The sequence below is a fragment of the Monodon monoceros genome, unplaced genomic scaffold, assembly GCF_005190385.1.
Source record: "Monodon monoceros isolate NGI ecotype Baffin Bay Population unplaced genomic scaffold, NGI_Narwhal_1 Super_Scaffold_6, whole genome shotgun sequence".
NCBI classification, from domain to species: Eukaryota; Metazoa; Chordata; class Mammalia; order Artiodactyla; family Monodontidae; genus Monodon; species Monodon monoceros.
Genome location: NW_021703783.1, coordinates 82,806,081 through 82,833,200, shown reverse-complemented (window position 1 = coordinate 82,833,200; position 27,120 = coordinate 82,806,081). Strand labels below are relative to the sequence as shown.

Below are 27,120 nucleotides of genomic sequence, written 5' to 3'. Positions count from 1 at the left end.
ACACCCACTCAGGCCCAGGGAGCTCAGCCACAGGTACGGGAAGAGCTTGGTTAAACTGGGCTAAACCTCGCAGGACGCTTGTGCAGTTGGGTCTGAACAGCTGCCTCTGCTGAAAGATCGCAGGTATTGGGGGCTCATTCCCCAGTCCTAGCATAGGAAATCAATTTTGAATGGTAGACCTTGCTGTCATTTCTCTCCGTGGTCTTAAGGATCTCTTTAGAGTTGGTTGATCCAGTGGGAAATCCAGCTACAGTGGAAAAAATCTGAGAGTCAGGTGAGTAATGAGTGGCTGGCTCATGTGTGTGTGACTGTGTGGCAGGACAGCAACCATACAGAAAACCCTCTCACACCCATACGTGCAAATCTGATGTTGGAAATCTTAGTAAAGACTGCTCAGCAGAAATGCTAAGTGTCATAACTGGCAGGCTTGCCAGTTTGTAACCGTAGCTGACACAGATGGAGTTGTGACAATGTAGATGATAACTGTCAACTTAAAAAAACTGCACAATATGAGAGGTGCGAGTTAAGTTTTATTTGGGGCAAAATGAGGACTACAGCCCAGGAGACAGCATTTCAGATAGCTCTGAGAAACTGCTGTGAAGAGGTGGGGGGAAGGTCAGTATATATGTGATTTTGGTGAAGGGGGAGTACATGTAATCAAGCACACATGTATATATATTTTTTAACATCTTTATTGGAGTATAACTGCTTTACAATGGTGTGTTAGTTTCTGCTTTATAACAAAGTGACTCAGTTATACATATACATATGTTCCCATATCTCTTCCCTCTTGGGTCTCCCTCCCTCCCACCCTCCCTATCCCACCCCTCTAGGTGGTCACAAAGCACCGAGCTGATCTCCCTGTGCTATGCGGCTGCTTCCCACTAGCTATCTACCTTACGTTTGGTAGTGTATATATGTCCATGCCACTCTCTCACTTTGTCCCAGCTTACCCTTCCCCCTCCCCATATCCTCAAGTCCATTCTCTAGTAGGTCTGTGTCTTTATTCCCATCTTGCCCCTAGGTTCTTCATGACCTTTTTTTTTCTTCTTCTTAGATTCCATATATATGTGTTAGCATACGGTATTTGTTTTTCTCTTTCTGACTTACTTCACGCTGTATGACAGTCTCTAGGTCCATCCACCTCACTACAAATAACTCAATTTCGTTTCTTTTTATGGCTGAGTAACACTCCATTGTATATATGTGCCACATCTTCTTCATCCATTCATGTGTCGATGGACACTTAGGTTGCTTCCATGTCCTGGCTATTGTAAATAGTGCTGCAGTAAACCTTGTGGTACATGACACTTTTTGAATTATGGTTTTCTCAGGGTACATGCCCAGTAGTCGGATTGCTGGGTCATATGGTAGTTCTATTTTTAGTTTTTTAAGGAACCTCCATACTGTTCTCCATAGTGGCTGTATCAATTTACATTCCCACCAACAGTGCAAGAGGGTTCCCTTTTCTCCGCACCCTTTCCAGCATTTATCGTTCATAGATTTTTTGATGATGGCCTGAATGGCCAATTCTTATCCTGCAGCCCCCCTACGAGCAAGTGTTTTAATTAGTGAGTGGCCTTCCCTATGGGACCACTGCACGGTATGAGGACTCTGCGTCCATCACTCCCGTAAATTTCTCAGTTGCCTGAGAAAGCAGTAACTGGCCAGGAGAAAACTTGTCCCTTTTCTTCAGAGCAAAGCTCTCATGTAATATCTTCACTTTTATCCTGACAAATTCTATTAAGGCAGCAGATTTGAGGAAAAGCATCAGATCAGCCTCTCAGCTGATCCACCACTCAGCACACACCACTCAGTCTCCTACAACTGGCAAACCCCGGCATCGTTCAACCAGTGCCCCCCCCCCAGTATCTTTCACCTGGGTGGGTATTGCCCGGAATCTTTCAACTAGCCCCCTGCCCTCCCCGCCAGTATCTTTCAACTGGGAGAGGCAGGTACCTGCTCTACACCGCCAACTACAACTCTGGATCATCAGCCAATATGGGAGATCCGAGAACCAGGAGAGATTCACCCAAATTTGTCTGGACTCTCCGAGGCGGCGGATGGGTGCAAGGGGACTCTGCGGGTACCAAGGCTCTGGTCCCTTGCAGAGTTCAGGCAAAGGAGAGAAATCCACTCTGGGTCCTTTCATGGTCGCCATAAAACTGTCGACTTAAAAAACTGCACAACATGAGAGGTGCAAGTTAGGTTTTATTTGGGGCAAAATGAGACAGCCTCATTTTGGAGGCCAGGAGACAGCATTTCAGATAGCTCTGAGAAACTGCTCCAAAGAGGTGGGGGTCAGGTCAATATATATGTGATTTTGGTGAAGGAGGAGTACATGCAATCAAGCACACATTCTTTGCAGAAGGTTTCTGCTACTCTCATGAAGGTTACTGCTAGTCACGAGGCGCAGACGTCACCATGAAGGATTTTAGTGCTTTTCTAGATACGAGGAGATGCAAGAATTGGGCTCATAAAATCTTCTCCTGAAAATAGCTGACTATCTGATGACCTGTTCTGCCAGTTTTTCCCAGAGCACAGAGGGCCTCATTCCTGATCTGAGCTCCTTTCAGGGGGTGTTGATGGCCAGCAGCTGCAGCGGCTCACGATTTGATCCTTGTAGAGGTAGTTGGCAAGTGCTAATGGCAAGTGCCAGTTTGTTGTTGACAATATACAGATACGCAGATTTATAGAAGGAGATTTATTATGAGGGTTTGGCTCATGCAGTTATGGAGGCCGAACAGTCCTATGATCTGCTTTCCGCAAGCTGGAGGCCCAGGACAGCCCGCGGTGTATACAGCTGTAGTCCAGGTCCAAAGGCCTGAGAACGAGGGGAGCCAGTGGTATAAGTCCCAGTCCGAGAATGAGGGTCCGAGAACCAGGAGTGCTGACATCTGAATGCAGAAGAAGATAAATGTTCCAGCTCAAGCAGAGAGCAAATTCGCCTGTCCTCTGCTTTTTTATTCTGTTCAGGCCCTCATCCCGCTTGCTTTGGTGAGGGCTGGCAATCTTTTTTATTCAGTCTACCAATTTAAATGCTTATCTCTTCCAGAAACACCGTCACAGACACACCCAGAGGTAAAGTTTTGCCAGCTATCTGGGCCCCCCTTAGCCCAGTCAGTGAACATGTAAAATTAACCAGCACAGGGGTTTCCATATCCTCCTCAAGAGGTTATGTTGTAAAAAGACAACATTAAATGCAGTGTTTGGTACGAAAATGTTTTTGTATACTTTAAGCGTTGTGTTTAACACTCCAAATCTTGGAGTCAGGGTAATATTTGTCCCAGTTCTCTTTTTCTCTCATTTCCCCACCCACTTTACCGATTTACTACGCACAAAATGCCTTTGCCCCACCCATTGGGGGAGGGGAGTTGTCTTTTAAGCACCACACATGTCATCTGGGCAGATCTGAACATTTTAGACAAGCTAGCATGGCGCCTCTCCAAGTGGGTAGATGACCTAAAATTCATTTCAGCGGCAATGCAGAATGGTAATTTGAACAATGGGCTTCCTTTTTGTTATATTTCTTCTGAAGAGCTGGGCTTATCCAGCTGTCATCCAGCTGTGCGTCCCATTTGTCTTGCAAGGAAAAGTGTCAAGCAGGAAATTAAAAATACTTCTATTTCAGTTTTCAAGAATATATGTCGCCAAGACTAAGTTAAGCAAAACCCTTTTGTTTTAGAGAAGGTTGTTTCTGGGTGTTACGATCCACTGGAACCTTTTCCCTTTGGAAACGCAGTGCAGTAATCGTGGCTCCAAAATCCAATTTGCTTTCAGTTTGCTCGGCTACCCCTTGCCGTATATGAGATGCAGGCAGCAGATTAACTTCTCCAAAATGCATGCCCTCAAATATTTCAAAGTGCTTATTTAAGCAGTAACCATGGTGTATATTTAAAACTGAAAGGTAGGTTACAAATATGTCCTTGGGGGAGGGGGCAGACAACATGAAACGTCAACATGCTGACAAAGTTTCTCAGAGTCTAGGGAGTGATCATAGCTGTAACTAATTCTTTGATGAATTCTGACTGCCTTCTAAGAGGATACATTTTTAATATTTCAGGGTTTTTTCCAGCTACCTTGACTTTTGTTGTCTCTAATTATGGCCACTGAGCTGTTATCTGTTTGCTATAGTGTCTTCATAGGCTAAAAAGTCAGATGTGTTCTACTGTAACTGATTTTTATTTTATTAAAAATTTTTTAAATTAAAAAGTATTTTATTGGCGTGTAGTTGATTTACAATGTTGTGTTAATTTCTGCTGTATAGCAAAGTAACTGTAACTGATTTTTAAATAGGTGTAATCACCCCCGCCAGAGAGAGCGGTCCATATGCCTTTCAGAACCCAACGAATCACAAGAGAGCACATTTCCACCGAATCTTGGTCAGATACTTCCAAAGGCAAACGGCTTTCTGGAGAGTGTATCAAGAGCTGCCTTGGCACATGAAGATGTGCGGCTGCTGGGAGGATTTGTGCAGCTTTCACTCAAGTCCTAGGTAAGTCTCGTTTTTATATCGTGTTCGGCAGATTTCGCTTTTCCTTTTGCTAAGCGCTGCACTGAGGTCTCCATGGTCCCCTTGAGCAAGACACATCCATTCATATATTCATTCGACACCGGTTCATTCAGATCCGGTGAAGATCAGATCTCCAAGGTGGGGTAGAAGTCCTTCCTGATAATGCTTCTAATTGATAATGCTACACGTTGATCAAGCAATAATACTATTAGTAGCTTGTCATCACATGGGTGTCATGGTGATGGAAGGGGCCAGGGGTTGGGTTGAAAGTGGGAGGGAATTGCCTAACATTTCAATGTGTGAGGGTTTTCAAGATGTAAATGGACCTAGTTCAGAATGTGTCCCTTTGGACCAGGCTGGAGCCATCCACAGGGCCCTTCTGGTGATTCTGCAAGCATGTTGTTGTCTGTACAATCAACTAAGATGCCACTGGTTAGTCTCTTGTGTTACCCCGGCTCCCAGGGCCTGCTTAGCAGGGAGTCCTGGCCTCCATCACTGCCTTTGACACCTTCCGTCTTCCTCACCCTTCATGTTCAATCAAGGCCAAGTCCTTAGATTTTACTTCCATAGAGCCTCTCATGTCCATTCTGTCATCTCTACCTGGCCCTCATTTCCCCTTTCTGGTCAATCTTTGTGAAGTGAAGCTGTCATTACGTCACTGCGTGTGGTAGTTGTGTCCACCGTTGGGTCTTACCTCCCACCGGGTTGGCAGAGTCAGCCCATGGCCGTGTGTGTGCGGGGCTTGGGGGTGCAGGGGATCCTTGAAGTCCCTCCAGGACTGTGTAGGTTCCTTTTTTTCCTTTTGGGGTTGCTAAAAGTACAAACCACAAGGCCAAGTATCACCACCTAAGCAATAGAAGATGCATTAGATTCATCAGAACAAGGTTTAATTATAGCAGGAATCCCATATAATAACCATAGGAGGTCTAGCTGGCTGCCTGGGCCTCCTCAAACATTTGTTTTTCTGCCATCGTTCATGGTTACGCAGCTGCACACAACCTGGAGTCAATCTGCCCTCTTGGGTGCAGCTGGAATATTCTTCCAATGAGGTTTTCGAGAAATCCTGTGTTATAGTCTGCGATTTCAGGAGAGCTGCCCTCTTTATTGAAAGGTCTGGGCAAATGCTGCCACTCCTCCAACTTAATTCAACCGTATTTGCTGAGTGCCTAGGTTATGCCAGGCATGATGCTAGATGCCAGGGATACAGCGATGGACATGATAGACATGGTTCCTGCCTTAATGGAGCTTTTGCTGGCGTGTAAAAGATAGACACTGTGGAGCAATTCGGCCTGAGGGGAGTGCTACACAGTGGTGGCACAGAGCCTAGAGCGGGGAGGTGTGACCTGGCCTCAGGGACAGTGGACATCACCCCGAAGCAGTGACATTTCATCTGAGACTTGGAGGATGAGTGAGAGCTAGTTGGACAAAGGGCAGAGGAAACAGCCACCCAGAGGCGGGAGGAAGAGTGGTGAGCATGAAGGACTGAATAAGTCCATTATGGGCATGTGAGAGGTGGGCATGAAGGGAGTCCCGGGGCTGCAGAGGCAGGCAGGCACCCAAGTATGGAGGGTCAAGCTAAGGATCTGGCTCTGATCTGAAGAGCAGTGGGAAGTCATCGGGGGTTTAAGCAAGATGGTGCCAGGTTTGGTTTTGAAAGTTCGCTCTGGGTGCGGTGTGAAGAATGAAATAAAAAAAGGGACAAGCTTGGCTTGCCAGACATCTGATAGGGGTAATGACCCAGGTGAGAGGCGATGTTGGCTCTGACAAGGGGGAGGCAATGGGGACGCAGGGGAAGGTTGGGAGGTAGAACCACAGGACTTGATCATGAAGTGGGTACAGGAGATGAGGGAGTCAGAGGTGCCTCCCATGGTTCTGACTTGAACGACTGGCCATCAACCGAAACAGGAAACACTCCCAAAGGAGCAGCTTTAGGGGACAGAATCTGTGCTGAGTTTGGAGTGATGGTAGAATGTTGGGAAGAGATATTCTCTGGGCTCAGGGAAAGACAGCCGGGCCAGGGATACATGCATACTGTGGGCATTGAAGCCAGGAGAGGGGATGAGGGCATCCAGGGACAGGAAGAAGGGAGGTGGGCCTAGGACAAAACTCCGAGGGGTGAGCAGAGAAGGACGCAGCGAGGAGAAGAGAAAGAGGGGTTACAGAGATAGGAGGAAAACCAGGAGACTAGGGAGTTAGAAATTCCCAAAGTGAGGATGGATATCAATTAAATGCATTCAATTGAGCGTCTAATATTCCATTTTAAATGGTTTTCTTCTCTGTGCCATGTTGAAACTCTGCTCTGATGCCCCTACATTTTTAGCAAGTCTGTTACAAACTATTTGCGGGCAGGAGGGAGAACCCATCGTGTTGCACATTTAGGGCAGTGTGGGTCAGAAAGGGGACAGCAAGCAGCCTCGGAAAGCCACTGCCTTCTGAAGCACAGGCCCAGGTGGGACGAGGCGCCCTGATGGGAGCAGGGGTTTAGGGCCAAGAGCACAGGTAGAGCCAGCCATGACTGCGAAGCAAGACTGGCCCAGCTGGGGAGTGCATGCAGGACAGAGATTCCTTTCCCCAAATCCACCAGTGGGGAGAAGTGACCTGAGGAAGGAAGGGCCAGATCCTGCTGCCTGGTGGAGAGGAGCTTTCCAGGTAGGCACACTTCCAAGTAGCAAGAAAGCTCCGATTCATGGGGACCTCAGAGCATCCTTGCAACCACAGTGCCTATCCTCCCTCCCCATGCGGGAGATGATTAAGAATTCTCTTTTTGAGGCTCCTTCTTCCTTATCTGCATTCTGTTCTGAAAGGTAAATAAGCTACTTATACTTTTGACCCCTACCTGCTTCTGGTAGTTTCCTTTAAAAGTGAGAGTTTTCTAAGAGTGCCCAGTGGCATTGGTTTGACTGCGGGTGGAAGACAGTCTGACATCTCTCCTGGTCCACCAGGCTGTTGCTCTGTATGCCCTGTTCTCAGTTCTCTCCTGACTGTGTGGTTTGGCTCCCTCTGGTGGCTGCAGCAAGAACAAGAAGCCTAATTCCTTGGCTTCGTGGAACGATGCGCAGTTCTGAGTTTGGGACTCGCTTCTCCCTTGATGCTTCCTGACCCACCCCTACCCTACCCAGCAGCGCTGGCTGGGGAAGCTGCACCTCTGATTGATAGGCCAGTAGAGAGGTCTTTGAGTCAAGAAGACAACTTTAATGGTCAGGTCAGTTTTTATAGGTTCTCTTCGACATGATACTTTTGATTTTGGCTGGAGCCCTGGGTCACATCAAACTGAAGAAAACCCATTTCTGGCTGCAGTTGCATTTTTGGACAATGTCAAAGGTGAGAAGAAGATGTGGCAGAAGGATGAGCCCCAGCCTGGCTCCGTCTTGACAGATGGCTGGCTGGCTGCCCTCCAGGTGGCGGATGGGGTGGGGCGAGGAGAATCATCTTGTTTTTAAGCGGCCGGCTTTCCTATTGGGGCAAAGGATAAACGCATTACATTCCAGGATCTTGTCAGAAGGTTGTAGTACATGGGAAAACACCAGCTTTTCATGATTAATGTATGAATCTTTGCCCTTGCTGCCTCCAGAATCTCTAAATATTTTGGGTAAATGGGACAAAATCGCTCTACAGAAAAATTAAAAGAATAAAAGGCACAATTTGCTATGGCCACAGAAAATATGAAATATCTAAGAATAAATTTAATAAGAAATGTGCACAATCTTTATTCTTATAAAAAAGCTTCAGAATTACAGAAAATAAGATTTCAGTATGTAGGGAGACATACCATATTCTAGGATGGGGCAACTCAATGTTATAAAGCTGTCAGTTCTTCCCCAATTGGTTTATAGACATAAGACAATTCTAACTGAAACCCCAATGGGATGAAAACATTTCTGAATTTTCATAATGATTCCAAAATTCTTGGAGAAAAAATATACGAGAGTAAGAGTTTAAAATAATGAGGGCAATTTGAATTTCAAGTTACTTAAACATATTATGAAGCAATAATAATAATTTAAAAAATGCTACTGGCAGCAAAAATAGCTCAGTTGAACAAAATAGAATGCTCAGACAGACTCAGGTGCAGATATAAGCAATTAGTAAATGATAGAAGCTTTTCAAATTAGATCGATTATGGAATAACTAGTGCTGTGATAATGATACACTATTTGGTAAATATAGTTAAGTTACCTGAAACATTGCACCAAAATAAATTCCAGGAGGATTAGAGTTAAATATAAGAAAGTGAAATTCTATATAAAGAAAACTATAAGAAAATATGGATGAGTCTAAGCAAGAAGACAAAAGAGTAAATCATGAAAGAGAAGATAATTGATAAATCTGTCTAAATAAACACATGAAGTTCCCATATGTAAAACAAAACAACACAAATCAACTCTGAGAAAGTCAGAAACACAACTACAAGGCAAGTGATAACTGGGAAAAATATTTGTAACACACACAACGGGCAAAGGATTAATAGCAATATTTCTAATATGTAAAAATGCTCTTAAAATCAATAAGAAAATGATGAACACTTCAGTAAAAATAGGCAAGATCACGAACAGGTCATCCAAAGAACATTTTCAGTCCTTGTCTGACTTTACTTCTTAGCGTCAATGGATTTTTTTTTTTTTTTTTTTTTTTTTTTTGTGGTACCTCTCACTGTTGTGGCCTCTCCCGTTGCGGAGCACAGGCTCCGGACGTGCAGGCTCAGCGGCCACGGCTCACGGGCCCAGCCGCTCCACTGCATGTGGGATCTCCCCGGACCGGGGCACGAACCCGTGTCCCCTGCATCGGCAGGCGGACTCTCAACCACTGCGCCACCAGGGAAGCCCCGTCAATGGATTTTTTGACCTGGCCCTCCTCTTCTAAACATTCTGGTCTCTGTTTTACTGGTATATACTCCCATGGTTCATCTTCCATCTCTCTGGCTGTAGCTTTTCTGTCTCTTTTTTAGTTCCTCCTCTTCTACCTGGCTTCTAAGTGTTAGAATTCCTTAAGGCTCTTCTCTCATTCATTAATTCCATTGTAAGAATATTACCTGTGTCTATGGCTTTAGTGATTGTTCATGTGTATGTGACTCACACATTTACTTCCCCAGGCATGCTTATCGTCTGAGCCCCAGATTCACATACCCAACGACCTACTTTCCACTTGAGTGATGTCTTCAAAGCTCCTCAAACCCAACACATCTAAAACTGAACTCATGAACATCCCTCCAAAACAGGGTCTGTTCCAGGGACTGTCTCTCAATTTACCACCTTGGAGTAATCCTTGACACTTTTCTCTCCTTTATCCCCTCCCCAAATACGTTTCATCACTGAGTCCTGGCAGTTTTTACTTCGTAAATGTTTCTCAAACGTGTCCACCTCCACCATCACTGCCCTTCTCTAAGCTGTCAGGGATGTTATACACAGTTGTGATTAGAATACGCATTTAAGGGCTTCCCTTAATATATATATATATTATATATCTTTTATTTCCTTTTCCTGTCTTATTGCACTAGCTAGGACTCCCAGGATGATGTTGAAGAGGAGAGGTTAGAGGTGTCATACTAACCTCGGCTTTTCACTAGCATCCCTCTAGTGAACCCTAGCCACCATCCCCTCTCCCTTGGCCTGTTATAACAGCCTCTGAACTGGTCTTCCTACTTTCATTTTTGTTCCTACAAAGTCCATTGTCTGCATAGTAGCCAAGATGAGTTTTTAAGAATGTAAACCAGATCATGTCACTTCACAGATTAAGACAACTCCACTAGTCTGCTGTTGCACTTATACTAAAATCTAAACTCCTCAGTTTAGCCTAAAATGCCCTATACAATCTGGCCCCTCCGTGGCTGGGTAGCATCATTTTGTAAGACCCTGGCTTTCTTTCTGTCCTTCAAGTACATTCTGCCTTTGGGCCTTGGCACCAGCTGTTTCCTCTGCCGGGAATGTTCTTCCCACTCATTGTAGTACTGGTTCTTTCTGGTTATTTAGATCTCACTGCAGTGTCACCCTCTCAGGGTGACCTCCCAATCTAACGTTGTACTTAGTCATTCTCTGTTATGTTAACATGTTTTAATTCTTTGCATAGCTTTTACTGCTACCAGACTTTGTCTTGTTTCTTTTTAAAATTGTCTGTCTCTGCTCCCCTCTCCCCTGCCTCTGACCCTCCCAGCTGCTGGAGTATAAGCTCCTTGAAAGCAGGGCTCTACCTCCCGTGTTCACTGCTGTACCCCCAGTGCCTGGAGCAACACCAGGCATGGTGTGGGTGCTGAATGGCCCCTTAGTGATGAACACCATCCATCCCAACCTGAGCTCTTGACAGGAGTCTGGACTTAGTAACCCTCTTGGAATGTGCGAAAGTCCCACTTCTAGACAGGATCCTGTCCCTTAGCTCTGTGTCCACACTGCCCTTTTCTGCCTGTTCTGAGCAGCCACTTCTGGTTCTTAGGGTCCCGCATCACTTAGCTCCACCCTTCAGTTCTTTTACCCACCTCAGGCCCCTTTGCTCAGACAGCCACTGCAGACACTGCAGACACTGCAGACACTGCAGACTCTGGCCCTCAGTGCTCTCTCTCCCCTGGCTCTGTTTAGTTTTTGCTTCCCAACCCAAGGCACCATAGCTATGGTTCAGAGGCTCCTGGCGGCCTCCCTGATGCTTAGGGCTGCACCCTCGTCTGCTGTGCTTGGTGTTCAGAGCCTGGAATGCTGCCTGACACATTGGTGTTCACTGAATATTTATTCCGTGCATGAATGGGGATCCACAGGTTGGCGGAAAGAAAGCAAGAGGGTAGCCAAGGTCTGGGTTGCCTACAGTTTGTCCAAAGGAACAGATGAGGAATAAGAATATACTGGTGTCAGACACATTAGGCACAACAGTTTGAAATGTAACAAATGGACAAACGTAGAAGTTTAGATACTGGAATGTTTGGAAAGAGAAATTCTGAAAATGATGACTTTGTGGTACCATGTATTTAGTTGAGTCTTCAAGTTCAAAAATTCTGTATATTTTCATTTGTATATGATAAGGTATAACTGCACACACACACACACACACACACACACACACACACACAGGTATGCTCCCTATTTTGTTCTTTTAACATTTTGTTCTTTCTGCTGAAGCTAGTAATTCAAGACAGTTGCAGCAGAGGGCAGAATTGTATAAGAAATTTAAACGCCTTTTATTTCTTGCCTGAAAATCACTCCCAAATACAAATGACAACAATATATGGATTGAGCTAGAGAAATACTCTTTTTCGACTCTCTGGTTTTCCAAATTTACATATGAGGATTAATTGAAGGCCTTGACTTATTTTTCACGTGGTAGTTTAAGATACTTGTTAATATATGTAAACCTTAATAAAAGCAAAGTGCTGATGCTTTGAGAGAGAAACAGTGAAATATAGAAAATGGATTTAATATTTAACTTGTATCAAGATTAAGTGGTAAGCACTCTTTGTTCCCTTCCAAATATGCTTTAGGATTATTTACTTTTCTTTCCATTCTAGTGCTGGAACGCAGACTTTTTGAGGTTACTGCCACTGACAGATGCCGATTAATGTCCTTTATTGTGAGATTTCTGAAGCTTCTGGGCAAGACCAATGAAGCAGAAGAGTTATTCTTGAGTGTTGAGAACATGTTAGTGCAGGTAAATTGGGAAATAGTTTTTTAAATCCTTCAAACGTTATTCAACTTGTGTTAGGTATTTTCAGATATCATTTACCTTTGTTTGTTTATAATTTAGTCCACAAATAGAGGAACTAATGAATAATGAATAATAAATAATTATTACTTATGTTCATCAGTGAGGAAGCTTTGATTTTAATCCGTGTCCCAAACTGTATATTAGTGACGACAACCAGTAAATAGATGGGAGTCACGATTGAATGAATGAATACCAACAGGTGTCATTTCGGAGGGATAAAAGGAATGTTCATAAAACAAGATGGGAACGAGAGTAGTGGGTTGAAATAAACTAATAAAATACTGTTTAAAGAGTTGGTTGTAATTTTCTTTTTTTCTACATCTTTATTAGAGTAGAATTGCTTTTACAAGGCTGTGTTAGTTTCTGTTGTACAACAAAGTGAATCAGCCATATGCATACATATATCCCCATATCCCCTCCCTCTTGAGCCTCCCTCCCACCTTCCCTATCCCACCCCTCTAGGTGGTTATAATTTTCATAAAGATGTTGGGGAAGGTTGATTGATTATCTTGTCCCTCTATTGATTTACTTTTCCTGAAATAGAAACTTTTGGGCTTGTTGAATACAATGAAACTTTCACTCATGACATATAACTGTAACTGTTCTTAGGATGACATTTAACTGTCCTTTAAAAAATTATAAATGTTTACCGATTGTAGTATTTTATGGGCCACAGGTAATGTAACCCAAGACAAAGCTATTTTTGTTTTAAAACAAAGGCCTTCAAATGTTCATAAAGCTCTGTCTCTGCTCCATCAACATACATCTTTCTAGAAGGAATTCTATCTAAAGAGATTTATAAGACTCAAGATCCGCAATCCCTTTATTGCAGAGGCCATGCTTGTTTACCAATTTTTGTGTGTACCACGGTGTCTTACAACCTCCGGGTGCTTAGTGAATGTGACGACTGAATCAACGAATCAATTTGAATTTGCCAGTACTTTGTGTCCTTAGAAGGTAGTGTGGGGTAGTGCATCAGCCTGGGCTATTTACAGACTGACCCAGATTTAAAGTGCTTTGGCATTTCCTGCTTGCGACTTTGGCAAAAATTTGAACCTCTGACTCAGAGTTCTCATTGTTGAGGGTTCTAAGATCTGCCTCATGGGGCTGTTATCAGGGTGAAGTGAGCGGTAGCACAAAGCACTTCAAACAATGCGCGGCACATAGTGAGATCTTAAGCTGTTTGGTTATTACCGTCTGTGGGTTAAAAAGTAACTGAGGCCTAGGTGAGAGATAATAAGAGTTTGATTTAAGCTATTTTGACCACTCTTGCATTTTCAGAGAGTAGAGTCCAGTGATTCTCTGATATCTTATTTTGATTATGGAATTTCCCCCTGCACCAAATACTTTTTTCCCCACGAGGTCCAGATTTTCATCACTGACATGTGTCTTTCTGGAAAGCACCCATTATTTTATTAGGTCATCACTGAATGCCTGATTTCAGCCATTCGCTCAGTCGACCACTCATTCATTCATCCATCCATCCATTCATTTATTCATCCATTCCCTCATTCACTTAGTCATTTCCTCATCCATTCACTCATTCACTGACTCATTCACTCATTCATTCATTAACTCACTCATTTGGTCATCTGTTCACTCAGCCATTCACTCAACCGTTCACTCATTCACTCACTGAGTCACTCACTCATCCATTCACTCAGTCCTCCACTCGGCTAACATTCCCTGAGGGCCTTGCCCAGCCTGAGCTCTGTGCTGGGAGTTGGGATGATAGCAGTAGGCAAGGCGGGCACAGTTCCTGCCCTCATGGAGCTCCCAGTCACCGCCAGCATCTCCAACTGTGATGAAGCGTAACCTGTGGAGTAGGTGGGGTGAAGGGAGAAGGTGGCTGCACCGGAAGCATGACAAAGCTGAGATGTTCAGAGAGGATTTCCCACTTCAAAGCACTCCTTCCAGAGGCATCAGTCTTATGATTGTATTCTCAAAATATTTTTGCAACAGTTCTTTGGGATTAGCCATCATGGAGACTATTAGAATAATTTTTTTAGGCTCTGAGGGCCCTTCCCAAAGAGAAGTTCTAAAACGATTTTGGGTAATAACCACTTCTTTGAAATATGTACTGAACATTCTTGAGGGGAAAGAGCTTATTATTTGTGCTACATACATTCCGTGCCAAACCACTTTTGTGATTTCTTCAGATTAGGTTATTTTAAAGTTTTGGTGCAGAGGTTTTCAACTGGGAGGCAATTTTGTTTGTCAGGGACCATCTGGCGATGTTGGAGACCTTTTGGTTGTCACAGCTTGGCGGGGAGCTTGCTAACGGCATCTAGTGGGCAGAGGCCAGGGATGCTCTAAACGTCCTACACTACACAGGCCAGCCCTGCCGCCCCCCATGTCAAAGTATTAGATGGCACAGAAGTCAGTAGTGCTGAGGCTGGGAAACCCTGATTTATAAGAGCAAGTATGCTTGTTAAAAAAGTAAGTCTCATGACTCTCCCCCTAGTATTTCACAATAGGTGCATCAGGCTGCAGGAAAACCAAAGGATACTTTTGTGAAGGGGGCCTCTGTTTATGCGTCAGAGGCTCACTTGTTAAGAACATGTGCAGAGCAGAGCTTTGGAGATAGGCCGGTCTGGGTTGGACACCCTTGTTCTCCTACTGGCTAGCCACGTGAGCTTGGGGGATTGATTTAACCTCACTGAGCCTCAGTTTCCCTGCTTGTGATAGAGGGGTGATAATCCCTATTTCCTAGGGTTTCTGCAGATATCCACTGAGGTTATGCAGTTTAAGAGCTTTGCTCGGTCAGGGCTCCATAGGTGGTGGCCAGTACAGACCATGACCTAAGAATGCTTCACAATCACTGGGCATATCGACAAACGTTTACTGAAGAACCATGAAGCACAGAACTCAATTCTTGGACCATGGGGTCTCTGCCCTCAAGAAGCAGATGGCCTGGAGTAAGAGGGGAATAAAAGACATGTCTTCATAAAGAGGATACTGACACTATATGGCTGCATTTGACATGCCGATCAGTATTCCTGGCAATGTGGGCAGTGAGACTCAAGGGTCAAAGGACCTCTGTGGGCTGGTGGTAGATTGGGAGCTGTCATCCTCCCTGTGACAGGGGATTCTGCCTGACTCAGACTGATTGGAAACGTGGCCATGACATGGGGAGAAATCAAGGAAACCCTGAGGATTTGAGTCCGATGATGGACGTGGGGAAATTCAAAGAGGAACCTGGATTTGGAGAGAGGATGATGAATTTTTAACATTTAAACTGCTGAGTTTGCAGTTCAGAAAAAATACCCAAGGGGAGTATCCAGCCAGCTGGGGAAACATAGGATTAGAAGTCTGGAAAGAGACTGGAGAGACATCTACATACATGTGAATGCTAAAACCATGAGGAAACAAGATCTCTGAATGATAGTAGGAATTGGTCATTGGAAAATTACTTATCCTTAAAAGGAGGAAAGGGAAAAAACCTGTACAGGAGTAAGAGATTGGAAGAGAATAAGGATATCCTAGTTTCCCCAAATCAAAGAGGGAGTGGCTAACAGCATCAACTGCTCCTTAGAGGCCTGGGCAAGTGAGGACTGAAAGAAGGCCCCTGGATCTGGTGAGCAAAGGTCAGTGGTAACCCCTGAGATGGAAGGGGGTATATGTGTCAGGAGCCAAACTGCAGGGCTTTAAGAGGTGAGTGTGTGATAATGAAATGGGGAAGCACATGTGTTAATACCTGTTTGAGAAGTGTGTCAGTAAAAGGAGAAAGATGAAAAGTCAAGATAGTACCAGGTTCAGGTTAGGTTTCATCCAGGATTTATGTGTTTGTGTGGAGCAGGAAACGAGCCAGGGAGAGAGGTGGATTGGAGATGCTGGTGGGGACTCTGTGAGGAACACAGGACTTCGAGAGCTTGGGAAGGGGCAGGTCCTTGGTAAGGAGGTTAGGCATCCCTTCCTCTGGCATAGGCAGGAGTGAAGAAAATAGGTGAAAACACTGCTGATTTGAAATTTAAAAGAAAAGGGTAAGTGAGGTATACCAGAGACTATAATTTCCCAATATCTAGTCTCCCTTTTGTAGTAAGTAATGTCCCCACCCCCCTCCTGGACTGTTTGGAAAGAAGACTACATTTCCCAGCTTCCCTTGAGGCTAGATATGAGCACATCCTAAGTTTTGGCTGATGGGATGTAAATGGAGGTGCTATGGATAACTTCTGAGAAGTTTCCATGAAGTGAAGGGTGTGCCCTCCCTCTTCTCTTTCCTCCTTCCTGCTGTTTGGATTGTGGCTGTGATGGCTGGTGATGCAACAGCCATTTTAGACCAAGAGGTGTCCTTGGGAATGGAGGTTATCATTCGTTTCATGCTTACAATGTACAAGGCACTTTATGCTCACAAGCTCTTTTACCTTCAAATATACCTCACATGGTATGTATTGTTACCCCACTTTACAGATGAAGAAACTGAAGGTCAGAGAGATGAAATCAACTACGTCAGCTCCCACAGCTAGCACCTCTGGAGCTGGGGGTCCAAGCTAGGCCTATCTGACCCTAAAGCCTGACAGCATTACTCCTTGCTATGTGGCATCTCTTCTAGCATTGGCATTTATAAAGCTCTAATCCTCCATACATAGAGGCTAGCTTCTAAGTCATCCTCATGTAGGCAGGGCTGGTCATGGACATGCTGGGACCTTGGTGAGGAGAGGAAACCAGTGTGGGAACCAGGGACACTTCTGTGGGTTCTGGGACTGGCCTTCTAGAGCCAGCCGGGCTGTCCAAAGCACAGAGTTCCAAGGATTTCGGCAGACCTTGGCCTGGTATAGACAAGTGTGGTTCTCCAAGGGGGTGAAAACAGCAGGTGGGGCTGGCTGCTGGTGAACAGGGATGCTCAGAGGTAGATCAGTGTCATTAGCAGCAGCTTTTTTTTTTTTTTGCGGTACGCGGGCCTCTCACTGTTGTGGCCTCTCCCGTTGCGGAGCACAGGCTCCGGACGCGCAGGCTCAGCGGCCATGGCTCATGGGCCCAGCCACCCCGCGGCATGTGGGATCTTCCCGGACCGGGGCACGAACCCGCGTCCCCTGCATTGGTAGGCGGACTCTCAACCACTGCGCCACCAGGGAAGCCCTAGCAGCAGCTTTGATGGGAGTGCACTGTACTTCCGGTCTCTTGACGAGGGTCAGGTGGGGATTCAGGGTCTAGGCAAACAGATAAAGGGGGAGGGGAGGGGATTCCAGCCTGACCAGGGCTCACACATTCAAAAACTCTTTACTGAGCACCTGTCGTGCACCAGACACTGTGTTGAGTCCAGCAGCTTGAACAGGACAGAGTCACCAATGCTGCCTCCGAAAGGAGGTGACACATGACACACAAGGGAGCGGACACATGCAGTAATTACAGGCTGTACTAAATGCAGTGAGAGACACAAGAGATGGAGGTAGAGCATAAGCAGGGGGAGGGACCACCTGTGAAAGGGTGGTCAAGGGGCATCTCCAGGAGGGGACATTGAAGCTGAGACGTGACAGACTGCAGGAGCCACATGTGGTGGGGATGGGGGCATTCGTGGCAGAGGGAACATCGTGTGCAGAGCCCTGAGGTGGGAGAGGGCTCGGCTTGTCCTAGCAATGAAAAGAGGCCTTTGTGACCTGCTGTGTTGTGTGGCACAAGGAACTATATTCACTGTCTTGTAACAACATATAATGGAAAGGAATCTGAAAAAGTACACACATGTGTATATATATATATATATATATAAATAATTGAATCACTTTGCTGTATACCAGAAACTAACACAACATTGTAAATCAGCTATACTTAAATAAGAAAATTAAAAAAAAAAAAAGAAGCCTTTGTGAACAAAGGACAGGAGGCATCTGGGCTCACATCCTTCAGGGCCTCGGGCCCCAGGAAACATTTGGATTTTATTATCAGTGCGAGGGAAAGCCTTGCAGGAGTTAGGCTGGGGATGACATCGCCTGATTTCTGTTCTGAGGTCACGTTTGCTGCTGTATGGAGAATGGACGTAGGGAGACCAGGTACATGGCTGTCCCTCCCTGGTGTGCAGATGCAAGGCCTGAGGCCCTGGAGTGGGCACTGGGCAATGAATGGGGTACTATTGATGATGGGAAAGATGCTTTGTGATAATTTAATGGTAATCCTTTATAATTAATACTAAATTCCTTAGCACAGGGAGTTAAATCTGCTTTGTTTACTGCTAGCAATGCTCTAGTAACACCTTCTTGAAATATGATTATGGTTTTTATCTCTTTCCGTAAGAAAGTATGGCTTAGAAAACCATAAAACTGTCTACTTTTTAGAAGTCTATTATTGTTAGAATATCTCACTTTCAATAACTAGCAAAATTTAGGCCTTTGCAAAGGGTACATTCCCAAGGCAGTGTGTATCTAGGTACAGCCCATTACTTATTAATTAGGCTCATGGGGCTTATCCACGTGTTTCTTGTTGTAAGGCTGTACCATTTTATTGTTTCTTATTGCAAGGCTGTACCGGCTTGCCTTCTCTAGGACTTGGTTACCATGGTGATGGCTGGTTTCACTACATCCGTATTCTCACTCTGTTTCTGACCTGTTCATTTGCAAAACAGACTTGGATTTGGTTTCAGTCTATTGCCTCAGCTCTTCAGCCCTATAACTTCTGCACACACACAAATTCGTTATAGAAAAACCAACTCCATGCAATGTAGGTCAGTAATTGATTTATTAAGAAAAAACCCAGCTGTTGGCAGCGAGGAAGAAATGATATTAAATGACCTGCCTAGTGACATCTTAACTCTTCTGTGGAAAAAAAGCCTTGAGCATCATCTTCTTTGCCAAAATTTATTCCCTGCAGGCAGAGTGCTGAACAACCTGGCAAAGTCAGCATCTAAGGAGTACTTAAAAGAAAATCATATTCTGCAATGTGCTACTGAAATGTCCAGCTTACTGGACAGCAACACCTGTGGCCAGGCTACCATGAAATACACTGAAGGTGTTCTGATGTAAATGTGTGTTTTTGCTTGAAAATGTTTTATTTTCTGTACTAGCTGTTACGGTTATGATTAATATACTTAACCCATCCTCGCTAATCCATTTCCCAACTAACTGATTGGGTTAAGGAAGGATGAATTGTAACGTTTCCATCCTCTGATTCAGTGGCTCTCAACCCAGGGGCAGGCTTGCGCCCTATGGGGCCTTTGGCAATGTCTGGAGACGCGTTAGCTTGTCACGACTGCGGGTGTCGTTATTGGCAACTAGTGGGTACAGGCCAGGGGAGATGGCAAACATTATACAGGACCCTTCGCAACAAACTCTCCGGCCCCAGATGTCCATAGAGCTGTGGTTGAGAACGGCGCCCTGGTTTCTTATAAAGAAGTACACACGTCTTATCGATCACTTTGAAAGTCTCAAGTCCCTGCTAATATAAACTGCTCTGCTGTTTTGTGTCATCCTGTATAGAATAAAGGACGTTTATGAGCATTATTTTTGGTGGCACAATGAAGGTAGCCAACATGTATCGTGCCCAGTAAGTCACGCACATGCATTTTATTTTCAGATCTGCTGCCGGAAACGCTTCTCTTGCAAAGATGAAATTTCAAGAATGCTTAAATATCAGGAGAAGTTTGGTGAGAAAAACATCCTAGTTGGAGAAATTATGGAATTTTTAGCGGATTTACTGTTTTTCCCACTGAGACATAGTGAAAGGTAAGTTTTTATGAAATGTTTCAAGTAGTGTGGCTCCTTTCCCCACCCCTGGTCCCTTCAAAAAACCCCACTAGTGACAGGGAGGTCAGGGGTCACTCATCGGGGCGTCTCACTTCTTTGGTTCCAGCCTTGTGCAGAGAAACTCACCGTGCCTGAGAGTTCTGCCCTGATCTATTTGTCAGGACACTGACCATGATATATTTGAAAGGAGCTCCTAGCCCACAAACCGTTTAGAGGTTTTGGCAGGAGGAAGAGTAAAAAGGAGGACAACGCCATCGTGAGTGTCTCCCAGCATCACCCCAGGCCTTGTGAGGAAGACGTATGCATTGTACTTCAAGCCTCTGTGGACTGTGTCTCCGGTACCACACCCCACTGGTCTGTCTTCTGCAAGACCTAGGCCAGAGCCTGCAGTGCCTCAGACCCCACTTTCGTGCCACCCCTTCTCGCCGGGGAAGACCTCTCACTCACTCGCCACGTGTGGGGCTTTCCTCGGCTCTCCATGCAAAGGGGTTCTGCAGCGGCAGAGACAGATTGGACTCACCTCCAAATGCATGGAAAAGCAGCGGGGTATGCGGGGTCAGTAGACGGGAAGTTACTAAGAGGAAACGTCAGGGGTGCGGATGGGGGTGGATTCTTGCTGAAGGCAGGCCAGGGTGACCGGATGTCACCTGGGGGATGGCGCCGGGGAGGATTCTCGCTGGTTGGACAATGCAGAGAGGAACACCGAAGTCCAAAGGTTGGGGCCTAGTTGAAACTTGCTCAGAAGAGCCCGAGTAGAGTTTGGTCAGGAGAGACTGTCAGCGTCTGTGTTTAAAAGAGGGGTTGTTGGGCTTCGCTGGTGGCGCAGTGGTTGAGAGTCCGCCTGCCGATGCAGGGGACGCGGGTTCGTGCCCCGGTCCGGGAGGATCTCACATGCCGCGGAGCGGCTGGGCCCGTGAGCCGTGGCCGCTGAGCCTGCGCGTCCGGAGCCTGTGCTCCGCAACGGGAGAGGCCACGGCAGTGAGAGGCCTGCGTACCGCAAAAAACCCCCACAAAAAACAGACAAACAAACAAAAAAAAGAGGGGTTGTAGGTATTACCGTCCGGATCTAATCTGTGTTAGGATTTGCCAAGCTCGACCACTTCTTCCTTTGACAGGTTGGTATGAGAGAAAGTTCTTTGTGAGTCCACAGAGAGTCCACCATCCCCTTCCTTTGGCCCAGCCTGCACACTTGCACAGCCAGTTCAGCTGGCTGAAGGGCCAGGGACGCTCTAGGTGAAATTGTAAAGTTGTGAGGGTTTGTTTTTGTAGCCCCTCCCTCTCCCCTCCCTGTTGGCTGTCCTGCCTTTCACTTTTCCCTTTCCACCATCCTTGAGAGAATTTCCCTCTCACCAGGGAGGTGACCTCTTGTCTTCTGGCTTTTGCTCCCGAGGCAAATGTGATGTGACTCATCTCTAACGCAGAACTGCAGGTCAGTGTTAACCCTTTCGAAGAATATTTACCTTGAAAAGAGTAGCCCCAATAAAGGAGTTTCTAAGGGTAGAGTTACCAGTGCTCTATAGTAGTGCTGAGATGTTGGGCTCTGGGGTCCTGTTGCCTGGATTCAAATTTTGTTTCTGCCGCTTGGTAACGGTGAGAACCTGGGCGCATACTTAGCATGTTGGTGTCTCATTTGTTTCCTCATTGGTAAAACGAGAGTGGTGGTAGTGTTTTCCTTGCAGGATGATGGTGAGAACTGAGAGATCTTCTATGTAAAGGGCTTGGAAGAACGCCTGGAGCACTGAATTGATAAATTGAGTTCTTAGTATTATTATTTTGCTCCCCAGCAGGGAATTTTTGAGGCACTTGACACTACGTAAGCCTACTTTTGTTCCTCTTAAGGTCAGCACTGTGAGCAGAGAACAGGACCTTCTTTAGAGAAGCAAAAAGCTTGACAGTAGAACCATTGCCTCATAAAAGAGAAATCTAAACACGTAGCTTACTGACTGAGTCATCTCTGCGGCCTGGGCTGCCCCACCATGAGTCCAGGGAGGGCAGCATGTGACTCACCAGACACTTAACACTGCCGCCGTTCAACGTGCATGGCCTCTGTGTCAGAGGAGCTGACCGTACTTGGCAGTCTTCTTTCCAGACCTCATTGTCAACGGTCAGCCTTCTGAAACGACCGAGAAGCCTTTATCCTTACTGAAGGTTGTCCTTAGGTGACCGCACCTTCCACATTGGTTAAGACTGGGAGATTTTTGCTGTGCCACTCAAACATGTGGAGATCCTTTGTCTTGGTGGCCAGGGGCCCTCAAGACAGCTCTCATGAACTAGGGAAATGATCAGAGGGTCCTAAGGGGCCTTGGAGGGTGGGGATAGGTAGGGATGGATTCATGAGGTCAAATTACAAAATTAAAAGTAACCCTCCCCCAACTCCCCCCTCCCCCCGGCGCCCCCTCCCCCCAGGACAGAGAAGAATGAGCAAACTGGCTTAAGAGGAACGGGGATATGTTCTCAGTGAAATCAGTGAATGTCATCGCTCTCTCTCACCTTTGTATCCACTCAGCAGCAGCTGTCCTTTCATCCGTGTCCCCTCCAGACAGGTGTCTCAATTGCCTCACTTCCCGCTGACGTCACTCGCCTCTCCCTCCACCCAACTCCGTTTCGCCTGCTGCCATGAACATCATCAGGAACATCCTCGTTGTGTCTCTTTGCACTTTGATCTTGTTGGTCGTCTGCTGCTGGAGGTTTTGACAGCATCCATGGCTCCCCTCCTGAGATATGCCCTCCTGGTTTCCGAGCTACCCACCCTCATGGCCATCTTCTCTGATGATGCCTTCTCGGTTTCTTTCGTGGGTTTCCTTTTCCTCTTCCCGACTCTCGTCCAGATGGTGGTGCTCTCTTGGGTTCAGTTCTTGGACTCTACATGTATCAGCCGCGGGGCCGCGACCTCACCCGTGCCCGGGGCTTCAGCCAGCGTTCCCTAAGGCGATGGCGTCTCGTCTCCGTCCCCTTCTCGGACCTCCATCATCAGCTATACACGCGTGCATCCATCTGCCTATTGGGCGTCTCCGTTCGGGCAGTTCAGAGTCAACATTCTCAAGCCTGAAAACATCCACCCCTCTCCCTGACAAAATGCATCTTCTCCCATCTCACCCCGTACAGACACCATCTTTAACGACACATTTTCGTGGTATTTATTATCAGTCACCATGCTAAACCCACGCCATACATTTTCTCATTTAATCCTCACAACAGCTCTGTCATCCTCATCTTGAACACGAGAAAACCGAGGCTTAGGAGATTAGGATGCTTGACTAGCTTTCAAATGGTAAGGCCAGGATTAGCACCAGGGGAGTCTGATTGCAGAGCCGTGGTGCCTAACCACCGCGTCACTACCAGGCACGCTTGACCTCAGAGCTCAAGCTCCTAACCTCATCATCCTACTGCACGCGCAGATGCCAGCGCTCCCAGCACCAGGACCACCACCTTCCGTGTGACGCCAGGACTTAGCAGGCCTTCGGTCACCTCTGTGGCCACTGCGTTAGCTCAGACCCTTATCATTCTTCCTCCGGACCAACTGGTCTCCCCTCCCATAGCCTCACCTGCTTCAGTTTATCCTCCGCACTTGCACCCAGGTGAATTTTCTAAAACGCAGGTTGGATCACATCACTGTCTTAATGAAAACTCTTCAATATTAAAGTCCCAAACCCCTAGGTTTGCACTCAGTGTCCTTCACAGGTGGCTGGTCCTCCGTTTCACCCTCCAGTCTCTCCTCCTACCCCGGGAAATTCTCTGAGGGCAAGGGTTAGTCTTCCTCATTTCTGAACCGCAGCCCCAGTGCCAGCATTCCGTGAATGTTTGTTGGATAAATGGATGAATGCCATGTTTCTTGGATGCAAAGCCTTAATTAGATTTCTCGTTTCTAGATTCAAAGGAAGCAAGCAATTGAATATTATAAACCAGTGATAAAAATAAAGGAAAATGCAGGCACTCTGGCCAGCTCCTCACTCGTCAGGAAGCAGCTGAACGTTAGCCTAAGTGATGCCTTGTGTAAATTAGGTAATTGCTTTGATGTATTTCTGTTAGAAGCAGATGACTTTCCCTCCGTCTCACCTGCATACTTTGCTTATTTTTAAAAAAAAGCCTTCATTTTTGAAGCAAGCAACTCCTGTTCCACATACTTTCAACTTTTTTTTTTTTTTTGCGGCTTATTTACCTTCCCTCATTAGGTAAGTGTCTTAGTCTGTTGCTATAAGTACACTGGGTGGGTTAAACAACAGAATTTTATTTCTCACAGTTCTGGAGCCTGGAAAGTCCAAGATCAAGGTGCCAGCAGATTTGGTGAGGGCCCATCTCCTGGTTCAAAGACAACTGTTTTCTCACCGTGTCCTCACATAGTGGAAGAAAGGGGCTGAGAGCTCTCTGGGGTCTCTCTTATAAGGGGCACTAATCCCATTCGTAAGGGCTCTATCTTCATGGCCTTATCACCTCTCAAAGGCCCCACCTCCTAATACCATCATCTCAGGGGTTAGGATTTCAACATCAGAATTTTAAGGGGGGCATAAACATTCGTACCACAACAGAAAGATATCTTTTAAAAGTCCTTTCCATCCCATTTTTCATTCTTTTGTAGGCAAAGCACCATGCCCAACCACACCCCTCTCCTGTCAGTGTGGTTTCCCTTCTTCCTTCCAGTTCTGTTTCAAGATGCAGTTTCTATAGCAGTAGCCTTTTCATACTTATTCCTGTGTTGCTAAAGTAACATGTGACCAGAAATAACACGATGGGCCCACTTTTGATTTTACTCATGGGACTCAGTGCCTCAGATCTGGTGCAGAGATTTTCTGATTAAAGATAAACATTTAAAACTTAAAACGAAAGTTAAAAAAATTGAAATGAAAAATTGTGGCCTTAAATTCTTATCAGGAGGATTGGGGTTGGGTCTCTTGCCTCCTCTTGGTCTCTGTTGCTTCTGTCATACTGTTCTGTTTCCCTTCGTGGGAGGAGTTCTGATTCTGTCTCTGAGTTTCTTCCACCAGAATGTTGATATTATTACCTGTGGTTTATAGTGACTGTTGAGTCTCTTCATCCCTGGTACTAGATTGGTTAGGTGGAATTTACTGACATTTTAAGGGTGGTCCTCCAGGGTCACTGTTGAAGAACTCAGGGGTCTCTGAGAGAAAGGTCCTGCTTTCCAGGCTCTGCTATTGCCAGGGACCAGGGTAGCAGGACCTCACGTTTTACTGCCTCAGTACTTATTTGACTCAGTAGCCCATTAGCTTGTGCTGCAAATGGTTGCCACGCGTGAATTCTGTCATTTGGCTGGAGCATCACTGCCAGACTTGGGAACTGAGGAGAATGAGAGTTGAATTGGAGGCTGCAAATAATGTTTGGATAGGAGGCTGGGGACAGGCCACAGCTGGAGGGTGCGGTAGGTGTAGTCAGGGATGTGATTCCCACAGACAGCACTTGCCAACTTTTGTGCCTCCAGTGAGTGGGTTCAAATAGAGTGAGGGTTCAATGAGGGTCAGACAGAGACCTCTCGGCCCTTGTTTCTTTCTTTAAGTAGGCTACACTAGAAATCTCAGTTTCTATAAATGCTACAACTAGAAAAATTTTGAAACGTTGTCAGGGCTCCTGAAATCTCATTGCCACAGGGCACAATCTACTTCAGCCTTAAAGGGTGTTTTTTAACCCCGGGCTGATTTTGACCCTCAGGACAAAAAGTCTGGAGAAACTCGATCGTCATGGCTGGGGGTGGGGAGTGCACATTTAGTGGGTGGAGGCCTGAGAGGCTGCTAAACATCTTACAGTGGCCAGGACAGCCCCCGACAATAAAACATTACCCAGCCCAAGATGTCAACAGCGCCAAGACTAGGAAACCCTGACCTAAATCAACCACTTCCCCCAGCATGTATGCTTGTCATCCATATTACAATAAAACAGGATTGCTGTCAGCCTAGTCACTTGCTGTCACAAAAAAGCCTTAAGATACTTGATATCTGCAGGGAAAGAATATTTTCTATTTTCACTCTACAGATTTAGTAGTGTGTGTGTGTGTGTGTGTGTGTGCGCGTGTGTGTACTTTTTTTTTTTCCAGTAAGCGTGTCCTGGCTGAGTAAAGATTTTGTTTATAAACAGAAATTGCAGATGCAAATCTAGAGAACATTTATGAGAAAGGGACTAGTTTACCTGATCTGGTTGCTTTGCCTAATTTTTTGTTACTAGTTTTGGTGGCTTGTCTGTGGTGAAAGTATAATATATTCATTTACTTTCCGATAAGAGAGTCTCTGGCAATCACAGTGTTTTGGTGACTTCTTAAATAATTCTTTATGATAGGTTTCCATTTTACAGTCAATTTTCAACGTGGTTACGATCAAGTATTTTTCTGTAAGGAGCACTTTCTCGCCATTATTTTATAGTTTTTCCCACCTGCTGGTGATTGAAGTTGATTCATTTCACATAAGGCCCGCTCCAGGCTCACAGGAACATCGTGCGTGGTTAAGTCAGCTGTCAGGGCAGAATTCTTGTGCTTCTGTTTCAGTCCCTGGTGGTGAGAGCTGATGGGTGTCTTCAGTACAGGAGGATGAGAGCCTTGGGAGGGAAAGGTAGACTAAGTTTATGGAGACCTTGGAATCAGTTGTTCTTTGACATATTTTTAGTTTTCCTATGTAGGGGCGGAAAAATGTTTCTTCCATCTTCTTAGGGTCCCTGGCTGAGCCTGAAAATTAAATTGAAAAGGCAGACTTTCACCACCCTTGTTCCACCTGACCCTGCAGGCAGAAATTTGAGAGGCTGACTTTGGTAAGAAGTTCTATCTCCTGCGGCTTTTATTAAGAAGCCCAGGATCTCTTAACAGCAGCTTCTGGACCAAGCAAGGAGTACTAGATGATAGAATCCCACCTTTGTCACCAAAACTGTAGGGGAGAAAAAAAATTTTTTTTCCTCTGCCCTCCTAGGTTCTTCTGCTGGGGCCCTGTAAAATTAGCCTGAGAAAAGATTGATTTAACAAGAGAAAAATCAAACAGAAGTTTACTAACGTGTGCATCACACTTAACACACCTACTCAGGGATGAGCAACTCCAAGGGGTGGCTTGAACTTGGGGTCTATATACTAACTTAGCAGGGGAGAGGGATGGGGGAGAAAAGGCCCTCATGGAAAACCAAATGACTCTTTGGAAGGATAAATAGGCCCTTAGGAGAATAGATGATATGGTAGTTTGTGGCAGTGTCTGTCTGGGTGTGGTGCTGGCTTCCTGTCCCCCGCCCCCTCTCCCGGGGAGGGGACTTATAACACTTGAGTCCTTTTGG

At 45.7% G+C, this 27,120-nt stretch overlaps 1 protein-coding gene across 1 annotated transcript in view; it reads left to right on the top strand.

Annotated features, from left to right (window-relative positions):
* The window catches only part of LOC114885260 (putative tetratricopeptide repeat protein 41), a 62,815-nt gene that overhangs the window by 18,760 nt on the left and 16,935 nt on the right, over positions 1-27,120 (top strand). The window contains 4 exon segments of the mRNA XM_029204891.1: positions 4,297-4,495; positions 11,997-12,136; positions 19,697-19,845; positions 19,973-20,412. Coding sequence (XP_029060724.1) covers positions 4,297-4,495 — 199 coding nt within the window. The 3' untranslated portion in view covers positions 11,997-12,136; positions 19,697-19,845; positions 19,973-20,412.